This window comes from Notolepis coatsorum (genome assembly GCF_963971535.1).
Source record: "Notolepis coatsorum genome assembly, chromosome: 8".
Lineage (NCBI taxonomy): Eukaryota > Metazoa > Chordata > Actinopteri > Aulopiformes > Paralepididae > Notolepis > Notolepis coatsorum.
The window spans coordinates 52739778-52753585 of NC_140172.1; the positions used below are offsets into that span (position 1 = coordinate 52739778).

A 13808-nucleotide genomic window follows, 5' to 3' on the forward strand; every position below is an offset into this window, starting at 1 on the left:
AATCAACTACAACTCCTTAAAGTACATTTCTTGGTTTACTGAAATGTAAGCATGTTTAAGGGGTCTGCAATGTACCCCTTGATTTTTATCAAGGGATGTGTACATAGATTAAGGCATTTCTGTGTGTGTGTGCGTGGGTGTGTGTGTGTTTGTGTGTGTGCTCCAGTAGGTGAGGTGCAACCATTCCATGAGGACCTGAATGGTAGGCAGTACATCAACGAGGTGTACAAGGTCAGTGTGGACAAGATATACGACATCCTCTTCACAGAGTCACAGTTCATGAGGGACTTTCTGGAGCAAAGGAGATTTTCAGGTGAGATTAGCACATTATTTCCTCTCTACTACTGGCCTGCCTCATAAAGACACATAAAGACACAACCCTTCTTGCCTTCCTTGGTTCCTTACTTCCTTTCCTCCATTTCCTCCAGCCTTCCAGACACAGTATTGTGCTAGACTTTTTGTAACATTTTGATCAAATTAATAAAATAAAATATGATATGTTACAAATATTTGCATCTTAAAAGCAAATATTATTGTAATTATTGTAATTGGTTAGCAGTGCTAGTAGAAGTCAATGTGGTATGAAGCATGTTTCCAAACAGCTTCCTGGCATTTTCAGACAATAGTTATATAGTATAAAAGGACATATATGTGATTCATTTTCACAGACACAAGCATTGCTTTCAAAATGCTAACATTTTCTTCTTCAAATATTTCAAAAACAGAGATACTTAAAAAAAGATTATAAATAATGAATTGTGTTTTTTTCTTTTTGATGGAATGATACCTCCCAGGGCTCCTTAATGAGAGCATAAAGTTAAAGGCCCAATCCTAATTCCCAAAAAAAAAAAAAAACGCACATCCTCCGTTTGTTGGTGCTGAGCCAAACTGTAAAAACAGTAATACATAGGACAAAGCGGGGCTCGCAACTCATTTGTAGTTCCAAGGTGTTTTAATTGACAAAAAGGCAGATGCAACGTTTCGACCCTTCCGGTCTTCTTCAAGCATGAAGACAACACAACACTGACATCTTTTTATACAGGAAGTGAACTAAATTGAATATCAGCCCCACCTGGTGATTAGGGGCGGTCCCAAGACTTGCATGATTGATACATTTTATACATGATTAAGTAACAATTTATCTTTTCATTTGACATTTTTTAGAAGATTTGAGAAATATCTATATTAAACACAACATTAAGACATAATTCACAGATAGGCAGCAGTGTGTAAGGTACAAGTCCTAGTCACTGAAAACAAAAATGAAAAAAAAAAAAAATATGAAAAAAACAAACAAAAAGTCCATTGACTGTCTCCCTCTATAAGTTAAATTTACAAATAAGGTCTAATGTCAAAGTCCTCATTGAGTCCTGTTGGTGCCATCATTTTAAGATAATGGATCCACCATACTTCTCTCCTCAGTAGGAGATTATCTATATCTCCCCCTCGTCTTGGAAGATGCACTCTCTCTATTCCAAGGTATCTTAGTGATGAGACATTGTGGTGTGCCTTTTTAAAATGTAAAGCTACTGCGCTTTTTTCATCCCCATTCCGTATCGTACTCCTGTGTTCAGCAATACGTGTTTTTAAAGCATGTGTTGTCTTACCGACATATGCCTTACCACATGGGCACTTAAGCATATAGATTCCCTTCACCTGGCCCTACCCCTAGTTTTGGAGTGCCCTCGACTGAGTAGTGGCCATTCAGAATGGAGCTACAAAAATCTTTACCTATGAAATGGGACAACCTACAGTGTAGTTACATATAATAATGATAGGCCTATGTATTTATTGTATGTCAAACACTACAGCATAGTGGAACTGAAATGTTTGGAATGCTGTGCGTCTAGAGAGAAAAAGCCACACAATTCGGTGGTTTATCCTCAATATCAATATATAAGTTACAAAACACCACCGGTTCTCTGTAACCGGACAGTTCTCTCCTACATACATTACTGCCGTTCTACGACCCGGGAATGAGGAACGTTACTGCTTGGTTTGTCCAGTTGAGCAGTTTCACCGTATATGATGGTTAAACTGAGATACCCATCATTTTCCGCCGTCAAAAGATACTTAAAACCATACATTTTCTCTTGCTTTGGAGCAGTGGAAATAGTTGTAATAAGCATTTCCTCAAAGGGAAACCGAAACCGGGGTACGGCCAAGGGGGGGTATTGAGATTGGCCTAAAGTGTATTGATGCTGCACCCTATTGAAATCCTGAACAATATCTATGAGCCATCTTTTATCTCGCAGACATCGTGTATCACCCATGGAAGAAAGAGCAGGAGGGCAACCGGACCAGAGAGATCATGTACACGGTGGCTCTGTCCAACCCCCTGGCTCCCAAGACGGCCACTGTCACAGAAACACAGGTAGGACAGTGACTCCCTCTACTGGTCACTCCCGGGCACAACACATGGTCCTACAAAAGCGAGCATTAGCTTCCTCAAAATACATTGAAGATACATCAGCCATAATGGGAAAGCTATCGTTTTTTCTTTCATAATTAATTTACTTAGAAAACCGTTGACACTCTTATTTTGAGTATTCTGTTAATTTTCAACAAATAGAGTGACGTTATTTCCAGCTATGGTTTTGTCAGACTCTGTCCTGTTGTGTGTTTTAGACTCTGTACAAGGCCAGCCAGGAGAACGAGTGTTACATCATAGATGCTGAGGTCATAGCCCACGACGTGCCCTACCATGACTACTTCTACACTCTCAACCGCTATGTGCTCACCAGAGTGGCTAAGAACAAGTGTCGGCTAAGGTGAGGGCATTTACTTCCATGTGGGAGGACTATGTGTTTGAAGAGTTTACCTTCAGAGTTTACCTTTACCTCAACCAAAACCTACAAACCAGAGCATATTCAAAAGCATTTTAGGTGATTTTCAGCTTTATAATATTTCACAGGTTAAAGGAATTTTTTGCGGTTTTAACTCAACTGTGTGTGTGTGTGTGTGTGTGTGTGTGTGTGTGTGTGTGTGTGTGTGTGTGTGTGTGTGTGTGTGTGTGCGTGTGTGTCATGCAGGGTATCGACAGAGCTGCGGTACAGGAAGCAGCCATGGGGGCTCGTCAAGGGCTTCATTGAAAGGAACTCCTGGAGCGGCTTGGACGAATACTTCAGACACCTAGGTCAGCACTACAACACACAACACAATGTGCTGATGTGCTGGTCAGCATGGTGTCTGACATGCTGGTCAAAGCCTTTGACATTTGCATGAATGTAGCTTGACCTTGGTGTGTTAGGTCGCTTTCACACAGGGGCTGTTTGGTCCGGACTTTCGGACCAGAATTCGATAGTCCGGTTTTTCGGGTTTGTGTGAATGCGTGTCGAACTCGGTTCGCGGACCAAACGCGGCTTATTATTATTACCGAGGCGCACGGCATTGGATCAATGGATCAATGCCACGTCAATACTATTATTACCTTACCACTGCTCGCAGCATTCATTCACTGCAAAACAAGCACACTGCATCTATCTATCTATCTATATATCTATATATCTGTGCATCTTGGGAAGAAGGAAGAAAAAACGCGGCTTATTATATTATTAATAAAACAGCTACTTGTGGGCACTCATAAAAACAACGTGGTGTACAAGTTGTTTAGCGAGAGGATGGTGGTAATGTGCTTCAATAGAACAATGGATCAATGCCATGTCAAAACTCGCCTCCGCTGATCTGGAGGGGTCGTAGTCCACACACAGACACACACACACACGCGCGCGCGCGCACACATGGGCTCGCAGCCACACACACATTTCCACTGTCCAATAGACAAGCGCCCTTTTCGACCGCGTGACATTGTTCAGATAGTTCGGTGCGCCTCACAGATTGCTATGTGAACGCAGGCGAACCAAATGAAGAATGCAACAATGTCGCAACTTCACCACCAGAACCGCACCGAGTCCACCAAAACTATATGTGAAAGCGACCTTAGTGTTAGATAAAGAAGAAAATAAAAGGGTATTTCTTTATACTGTATACAGTATATAATTAATACAAAAACACTAAGGTTTTTTGGGGGGGAGGGATTGGTTAAAAAGCTGATGTCACCTTAGAGCTAACCGTCTGTTACAGTAGGCCTATACCAACCATATGTTACTCTAACCCAGGCATTCTCAAAGTGTGGCCCACAGGCCAATGGCGGCCCTCGGAAATGTTTCTGGCTGAGTCGTAGGGTTGGGTACCTTTTTTCTGTACTTTAGTCTCTAAAAATGTAATCTACCTACCTCAGTTGTACAAAATGAGTCCAAACTTCAAATGATTTATTATCATTATTATTTATTTAGAACAATTTGTTAATATATATATATATATAATATTGCAGCAAGCGTTGTCTGCATCTAGCTTTGTAAAGTGTAACCACACTTGTGACCGTTTTTCGGCTTGCCATTCCCCCGACTGCTTTGTTGTTGAATGAAGTAAAATCCTAGGTAAGCATGTCGTTGACATGAACGTGCGGCACACTTCATCGGTTTCTTTAATTTTTTTTGCATTACCGAAATGTGGCACCGGTGGATCACACGTGAATCGGTACTCGGTAGATTCGGTACCCATCCCTATCGTTAAGATGTAAATGCATGCATTATATTTGGTCTGGTTCCAATACAGTTTTAAACCAACGTGCATCACATCACACAGTACTTTGCTTGTAAGTGAAACTAAAACACTGGGCCCCCTGGGCTTAGCTGTCATGTTAGGAATCACAGCTGGTTAGAATAGAATAGAATAGAATAGAAATACTTTTATTATCCCGAGGGAAATTTGACACTGCAAATCGCTCAACATTTAAACATTTAAACATTTAGACAGAACAGGTCACGAATAAGAATAACAAAACTAATCAAATCAAATTGCCTAAGATAAGAGTAGAATAAAATAGAATAAAAATGGAATGAAATATACATTAAATAAATACAGTAAAAATATACTGAGGTCTACAGTAGGTGTAATATTGCACAGTGCTGTTTCAAAACTAAGAGTCCAGGAAGATGGTAACTGTCACTCTGTGCTCAGTGATGCAGTGAGGCACAGTGATGCATTGTATAGTCTGATGGCTGTTGGAATGAAGGACTTCCTGTGCCGTTCAGTACTGCATTTGGGTAGTGTGAGCCTGGCACTGAACATGCTCCTCCTGTCAGCCAAGTCTGTGTATAGTGGGTGGGAGGGGTTTTCCCTGATGGCCTGGAGCTTAGCAAGGCTCCTCCTCTCCGCCACCCTTGCTAGGGAGTCCAGCTCCATCCCAACCACGCTACTGGCCTTCCTGACCAGCCTATTCAGCCTGTTTGTGTCCCCTGCTCTCAGTCCGCTGCCCCAGCAGGTCACAGCTTACAAGAAGGCGCCCGCCACCACAGATTCATAGAACATCCTCAACATCCTTGTACAGACATTGAAGGATCTCAGCCTTCTGAGGAAGTAGAGTCGGCTCTGGCCCTTCCTGTACAGTGCCTCTGCGTGTTTTGACCCGTTCAGTTTGTTGTCGATGTGCACACCAAGGTATTTGTACACCTCAACCATGTCCACATCGACTCCCCTGATGGAAACGGGGGTCACAGGTGCACTCCTCCTTCTTCCCAATAACAGGTTGCTAGGCTACTAGTTGCATAGTAACTAGGCATCTGGCGTACTGTATGACTCACGAGATGTGTTCCCTTTTGTCCCTGGCGGCCCCATGTTGGCTCCCTAAATTGGCCCTCAGTCATCAAAACTTTGAGATCCTCTGCTCTAACCAATCCAACCGCCAGTGTTGGGAAAGTTCACTTTCTACATGAACTAGTTCAGTTCACAGTTCACACATTTTAAAATGAACTACCGGTAGTTCAGTTCATAGTTCATAATAAAAAAATTGAACTAAAGTTCATGGTTTCAAAAATGAACTAGTTTATAGTTATTTTTTCAATACGTTGCTGCGAGCTATTATTTGTCCAAATTATTGCCACAACCCATATAGAACCACAGACAGCAATCAGAATACTGGCATTTCCATCACACTGATTATTTATCAGTGTTTCCCCTACCATTGCCTTGAAGGGGCGGCCCGCGTCGCGCATTAACAAGTATCTCTCTCCGCGCACAACACGCACACACCGAAACCTTTCGGTTTGTGTGTGTGTGTGTGTGTGTGTGTGTGTGTGTGTGTGTGTGTGTGTGTGTGTGTGTGTGTGTGTGTGTGTGTGTGTGTGTGTGTGTGTGTGTGTGTGTGTGTGTGTGTGTGTGTGTGTGTGTGTGTGTGTGTGTGTGTGTGTGTGTGTGTGTGTGTGTGTGTGTGTGTGTGTGCGTGCGCACCCGTCCCAAATCTGGCACACTTTTGAACAAAGTTATACTGTGATAGAGCGCAGAGAATGAACACGTTCGCAATTACGTTCATCTAGCGGAAATACAGTACGTTCAGTTCACGTTCGCCCAAAATATGAACGACTTCATGAACGTGTTCAGGTACATCACTGCCAACCGCTTTCCTTTCTTCCTGGCTCGTCCCTCCAGAGCTGGAGCTGAGTAAGGTGGAGGTGGTGCTCATGGAGAGACAGTCTCCCAAGTCCAAGGCCGTGCGGGTGGCAGGGACGGTGCGGAGGAGGAGACGACCCCTGGTTCACATGAGGCCCGCGGGCCACATGGACGACCCCCTGAGCCCCGTCACCACCCCCGAGGACGAGGGAGAGGTCACGCGCCACATCAAGCATGTAGCAGGTCAGCCAAGGGCCAACGATAGGCAAGGGTCAACGACATACGGTAGAACTAAAGGTGAATTTGAAATCCGGGGCTGGGCTGATTCCTTTCAATATATACTGTATCAAAAAGGTTTCCATTTCCTACATACTTCTAAAATGTTGCCTTTTGGTGTCCAATGTAGGTAGAATAACCATAGGTCATACCATACAGTCATTCACAATCAACTGTTGTTAGACTTATAGGGGCACTTAACCATAAAACTGTTATGGGAACAGAGGAACGGGACCCGTATTAAGGCAACACAACCGGTTCAAGAGGAGAAACGCCAAACGGCGTGTATTTATTATACAAGGTTCAAGGCAAACAGAACAACAAGAAAAATAAACGACTGTGGTGGTGTAGTGTTGGCAGGTCGGAAGCCTGGGATATGAAGTGTGTATTTAATAAATGTGTCGGGAAGCAGGTGACTATGTGTGTGTGTCTCACCGTGTTGTATATGTAGTGGGTCAAGGTTGCCTAGACAAACTCCCGGGAATAGTCGGGAGTCCCGGGGGCTTAACACGAGGGACAGGCGATGGGGGAAAAAACACGGGGGGGCAAGCGAGCGGAAAAACAACGAGCGTGGCGGTTCGGGAACGGCGTCCCCACACAAAAAGAGAGAGAGAGGTGAGGGTTAGTTAACCAGCAAACAATTACCAAAGCGCCAAGGGATGAAAACCAGGGTTAGGTTACCAGCCGGTAGATACAATACGCGCATCAAACAAAACGAGGATTCAACAACAGTCAGAATTTTCAAATGCAATCTCAATACGAAGATATAGACAAAATAGTCAAAAAGGTTAACGATGCAAACCTACTGTTCCTGGCAGAACAAACTTGCGTTGTCCTCAGGGCTGGTCAAACGTTTATACTAGGGCTGTCTTAAATACTTTGAAGCTTCGAAGCTTCATTCGATGGGCATGGGATTCGAATATGAAAATAAAATTAGATTATTAACACATTAACTGCCACGCTTATATCCATCCATGTTTGATCACTGCCACCAGTCTAAGTCTATGGAGATGTTTACCTTCTTTGCAGGGCTATAACTTTTTAAATTGTATTGCTAAATTGACATTACTATGGCCCATTCAACATCGATTATCTATCGTTCAGGATGTAGGAACGTTTTACTTTTTCATTCACACATTCATACAAAAATACCGTCTAGAATATAAATATGTTTTTATCGTTTTCTGCAGTAATTCCTAGAACGTGAGATATAGGCATAAATGCATTATATAGATTATCAAATGCCGTTTGATACCGATCCAAGCTATATTGAAAATGTCAACTGTACATGGTCCTAAACGTTATGACTGATCATGCGCGGGTGAACGGGGGGGGGGGGTCGTTTATAATTCCGTGATCGTCGTTAAATGCTTCATGTAGTATGGGGTGATATATAGATCAGAGCAGTTTGCATCGATAATGATAAACAAAAACGCTGAAAGTCACGGCAGCCTCCTCTTACCGTTGGGCGATGATACTGGAGCAAACAGATCCCAGTTATTTGATGGGAATCGAGGCGATCCATTTCCGGTTTGTATAATACACGCCCAAATCATGTGGATTATTGAGTTATGGCAGCGATCCATATTCACGGTGTGTGGCTAGAGTCCTGGGATGATATGCGAGTGGCCGGACGGATTTAGGAGACGCACCGATATGCAACAGGCATATCCGGTTTGGCAACTCGCCGATCATCCACCAGGTGGCAGTGTTGAAGCTTTGCAGAGTTGTGCTGAGTCCCACAGCATCATACAAGGCTCCGTGAGTGAAATATGAATACCATCGCGAAAATATGAAATATGATCACAATAACGTTGTACGCCGTGATCTGGCAGAATTCGCATGAACTTGAAACCCGTTGTACGACCTGAATGGCGCACAAAGTGTTAAAAAAATAAATTAAATAAATATATGATATTTCTTTTTTTCTTTTTGCAAAATCAACTAACTCTGCCTCTCTTTGTTAACGTTAGGTTATGACTATAACCAAGTTCTGTTAGTATAGCGACGCTCGGCGTCACTCTCTGCACTGTCCTCGCACACGTGCACACGCACTGAATAAAGACCACAATGTACCTTTAATCCCAATATTTGTCTGACCACACCCCTATCAGCTTACCCATATAAGCAGGGGTGGGGCCACCCACTCGCCTCCTTCCCAAGCTTTCACCACAAGGCGAGATCAAGGGCTGCAGCGGCGTCGGACGCCGAGCGTCGCTATACTAACAGAACTTGGTTATAGTCATAACCTAACGTTCTGTATCATATAGCTCTCGCTCGGCGTCACTCTCTGCACGAGGGAGGCCGAGCGAGAGCCATCGGCCGACAAATACACCCCGCTGAAAGCCCCCCACAACCATCAGAACAGGGAGGGCCGAGCCCCCCCGACCCACCCTAATGGAGGGCACCCCCCCTATTGGGGGCTTCACGGGAGGGCGACGGACCCGACCGTGCGAAGAGGCACTCAAGCAACTCGACGCACAGGGTGAGCAGCCGTGGCTTGACCCCACGACTACACACACGCACAACCCGCATGCCACCCGGGAACGAACGGAGGAAACAACCTCGTTACTGCCCCCAGAATCACGGGGTCAAGGGCAAACCCAACCCCGTGGCAAGGCCGTAGCAGCGGAGCGCGAAGGAAGACCCAGACCCACCAAAGGGACTGGACCCCCTGGAACGGGGGCCCGGAGAAGTCCATGATGCCAGCATCAAGACCCCACCAGGTGGGCACTTAGTGACCCCGCCCCCCACATCGCCAGCGTATTCGGACAAAGGCCCCTCAGCCGAGCGGGCCCTGTCCCCCCAATAGTACACCGCCTGGCACACTGACCCTGCAGAACAGGCAGTCAGCATGGCCCGTAAGCACACAAAAAAGGTTAACCAACGGAAGCAGGCAGCGCACCGGGGAAAACCCAGGCAACAGGCTATTAACCCTAGCCTGGAGACTGCGGACGAGACAGGCGCCAGAGGGGACAGCTGAACACAGCCGCCCCGGCGGAAGGGGCGTAAGCTGGCGGTGTTGCATGACCAAGCCTCCATTTAAAAAAAAAACACCCAGCGGGGTTGAGGCAGAGAAGGCTGACACGATTGGCAGACGTCATGAACGTGCAGGGGCACCCTCAAACGGTGAACCCGGGAGTTGACACTGCTCCAACACACCAGGGAATCAACCACCTTGGTGTTACCCAATGCGGTGGTCGTTCCTATAACCCCTCAAGAAAAAACTCCAAAACACACCTGCGGGTATACACCGGCTATACCGCAGTACAAGTGTTTCAGTTTTTCAAAAAAGGGTTAACCCAGGCCTACGGGTCGACGAAACATTACTTCGGACCGGGCCCGGCGATACGGGAAGCACAGGGTCACCAGAGGAGGTCAAAGACCACCCCAACAGGCCCCTCTTTGCCATGCGTGAGAGAGGAGCGAAAAAGAATGGAGAACCAGCCCCTAAGCACACCGTACTTGCTATTCCCAGGCGGTCTCCCAACCAAGTACTAACCAGGACCAACCTGTGTAGCGGCCGAGATCTGACGAGATCGAGCGTGTACAGGTTGGCATGGCCGTAAGCCATTACGACAGTGCTGAGTAAAAAACGTACCCAACCAGGGTCTCCATAGTGCTTAACCCTGTGACACCCGGACCAACCTGGCATTTTTCCCCCTGAAAAAAGCCCAAATCCCTCAGGGTACCAGAACAGCAGATCTGCATCCCCGGCGGACAACGGGTTCAACTGATCCGGACCAGCGTGACCAGAACCAGTCCCGTGCCCTAACCACGCCGACATGCCTACTCCAGGAGAAAGGGCAGATATGCGTGTTGATCTTAAACATGAAAAGAAGGCGCCACCCAGACGTTCGGGCGAACCGCGCCCGGTGGCCCACCCCCAGGGCGTGAGACCCCTCTACATATGTTCAGATCCATTCCGTCATCATCCCCCAGACATGAACGAGAATCCATCGATGACAAAAACCAGGTCGTTGGATTTGGTCGTCGGAAGAGGAAAAAACCCCATCCCAGTTGCTTTATAAAAACGCCGTTTTAACCTCAAGCAACCAAGGCGTGCCAGTCAGTCGCCTGTTTACAGAACACCCCGAGCTAGCACTATACGTGCGTCGGGACACACCCACATCAATGAACAGGCTATTTAGACCTGTCATTGAATCCCCAAGGCGCCATGGGGAACGACAAGAGGGGTGTGACACTTCCTAACTCCAACTCTTTTTAGTAGAAAAGAAGGAAGCACCAACAGTATGTATCCCAGTCTACACAGCCGGGGGTAAAAAAATTTCACATTTTTACATCCCACCACCCTCCCATAGGAAGGAGACGGGAATCCCCAGAGAGACTTCCCACGCGAGCTGTACAGATTGAAAAGAATATATTGCACCTTGAGCCATGTAAAAAATTGGATTTAGGGCTCTCCGGGGAGGAGGCACTGAACCCATACACACTCAATAATCGAATTGAATCGAATACATACACAATAGAGTAGGACTCCTTCTAGAGGGTCCACTCACCTTGACAATCTGAGGAGGAGGCTCTGTACTCTGAAGGAGGCTCCCTCACATGGAAGGAGGAGTCCCAACTCACAGAAGGCCCGAATAGGAGCTTGGTGAGGAGGAGCCCTGACCACCCCCCAAAACAGATCCATCACATGGACCTGAACAGCACACGGAAGTCCTACCAACAGAGACGCGCACGGTGACGTACGCCCAATATTCCAGGCCGTGGGACCATGAAACTCCCTCCCCCCCCCCCCCCACCCCGTAACGTGCGGGACCGCAACGTGACAGGAACCTTGAAGGACAGGGGGTGTACCCCTGACCAACAGAAAAAAGGGGGAGAGGAAAGGTTACCAGTTCACCCCTTTACGACCCCACACCCATGATACGATGTAATGACAAAAAGAGAGTATGACACAGTCATAGTCAGCTCTATGAAGCGTCTGACAGCTTCACACAGCGCATGAGCTAACCTGCTATCTGATTTTTACTAAGGAAAAAACACAGAATAGAGAGGGCTCTCTAAGAGCCCCGGTCCAAACTTACACATGTGCTTCTGTGGCCAGTCCAACCCAGTTGTAGGTCACATGACACACACAACCCATCATCACCTATAAAAAATGGCAAAAACACTCTACAGAGGAACGCCGTTTTTCATAATGAGAGAATACATAATTCTCGATTAGTATCGGCCACAGGCCTTGCTAAGCACACACGAAAGCGACCAACAATCTTTTCTTTTAGGAAAATAAAGTTACTCCAGCAGATTTAGCACAACCTCAGCAATCAAGCTAAGGGTTACATCGTATCCCTACCACACAGTGACACAATGTAGTGCAACAACATGTCCACTCTGATAGGAGGATGAAGAAGTCCCCAGGGAACCGGGGGGAAACACAATCCTCCTACTTTACCCTTAATACGGCCAGTTAAAACAGGAAAACCTGTTAATATGTGAACACACTGTTCATTGTCATTACAGGCTGAGAAAAGAATCATTCTTTACTCATTTGTCACTAAGCATAGCTTCATAGGTTAGTTAACCCCCTTAGTTGTGAGTACACGGTACATATAAACACACATGATGTTTCTCACACAACAACCAGATCATTTTCACATCTGTAACAAGAACCCGATTTGCACGGAGAAGCTATTACCAGTGACAAGACAATTCACACATAACTCGCGTCGTATCCTAAATGTATTGCATCCTAAATGTATTGCAGCAACACACGTTTTTGGAAAACATCGTTATTTACCAAACATTTAGAAGGGAAAAGCCAGAAGACGTGTATAAGGTCTGGCCAAACCTCGCCTACCCGGAGCGTAGATCAACGAAGTGCAGTCTCAAGGCACCGTAGAAAACACAGCCGTCCTGTGTTGTCGATCTGGGCAGCGTCGCCGCTCCAACCCGTCGCTACGGTCCCCTTTGTTGACGCAGGCTTTGCCGTCCTGGCCCAGGGCAGGTTCGACGAACATCCTCTGCCAAAGATGACGTCGTAGTCAAGAGTGTTTAAAACATGTTATAATCAAAGCACGTTCAACAGAGTAGCATTAAGCTAACGGCCGCCCTAACCGTCGGACGCTACCGCCCCTGCCCGCGAGACGCCGAGCGAACGGCGCGCGCGACCAGAGGGGAGCTTCGAATCCCCCCCCCCCCGCCTCTCCCCGAGGGAGAGGGGAGTCGGGAACCACGGCGACGCGCGAGGTGCCGGAGCCACCCCACGCTGGGCCTAGGCCGATAGCAGCAAGCTAACGTTTCCTAGCCTAACCTAGTAGGCCACCTAGTGATCACAGCAGGCCAGCGCCGCAGCTAACAGCTGACTGGCTAACAGTAGGCCACCACTAGCACGTAAGCTAAGCAGCTATCACCTGAACTTGTACACAATGATATAACACTCACCCAGACAGGCCGCCGTTCTGAAACCCTCCTCACTTTTTAAGAGAAAAGAGAAACAAGATGTTCACACAGAGCCAGCACAATACCCAACTGGCCTGTGTAGCTGACTTGAACACAGATCTTCCGCTATCAAACATCTATGCCCATATCTCCTTGTGAGGGAATACTCTCATTTGGATATGAAAGAAGGGGCCTACACGGTGGCAGAGAGATATCCACTCGTCCAGAAAACACAGGGATCACCAGTGTTAATGGTCGCGGCCCACTAGTTAAAACTATAATGGGCTTCAGACCAAGGTCTTCTGTCGCCTAAGAGGCTGAACAAAGGACCCTAGCCTGGGGCCGGTTTTCATAAACATTGTCAATTAGCCCCCATAGCACTAACAGACAAGTGGAGCCTGCCAGCAAAACATAACTCACCAAACCTGGAACCCACCGCTTCTCACAACAGCGGCGCGTCCTACAGCCCAGCTGTGTCTTTACCGCAACCAGCACACAGCAAGGACTGCAGTTGGAAAAGCATGTAGCGGCGCGAACTCCCAATACGAAAACCGGTGGAGGATTTTTAGAATGATCATCATCTTCCAGACACTCCAGTACGAAGACAATATCGCCGTATTTTCTCGAAAATAGTGAGAGAGAAAATAAAGATATGATGTCAACGTATCCTTGCTTTC

At 46.5% G+C, this 13808-nt stretch overlaps 1 protein-coding gene across 1 annotated transcript in view; it reads left to right on the forward strand.

Annotated features, from left to right (window-relative positions):
- Positions 1–13808, forward strand: part of LOC311233767 (protein Aster-B-like) — a 264385-nt gene that overhangs the window by 243708 nt on the left and 6869 nt on the right. The window contains exons 12-16 of the mRNA XM_084320782.1: positions 167–313; positions 2256–2374; positions 2629–2771; positions 3033–3136; positions 6490–6693. Coding sequence (XP_084176908.1) covers positions 167–313; positions 2256–2374; positions 2629–2771; positions 3033–3136; positions 6490–6693 — 717 coding nt within the window. The remainder of the gene's footprint in view (positions 1–166; positions 314–2255; positions 2375–2628; positions 2772–3032; positions 3137–6489; positions 6694–13808) is intronic.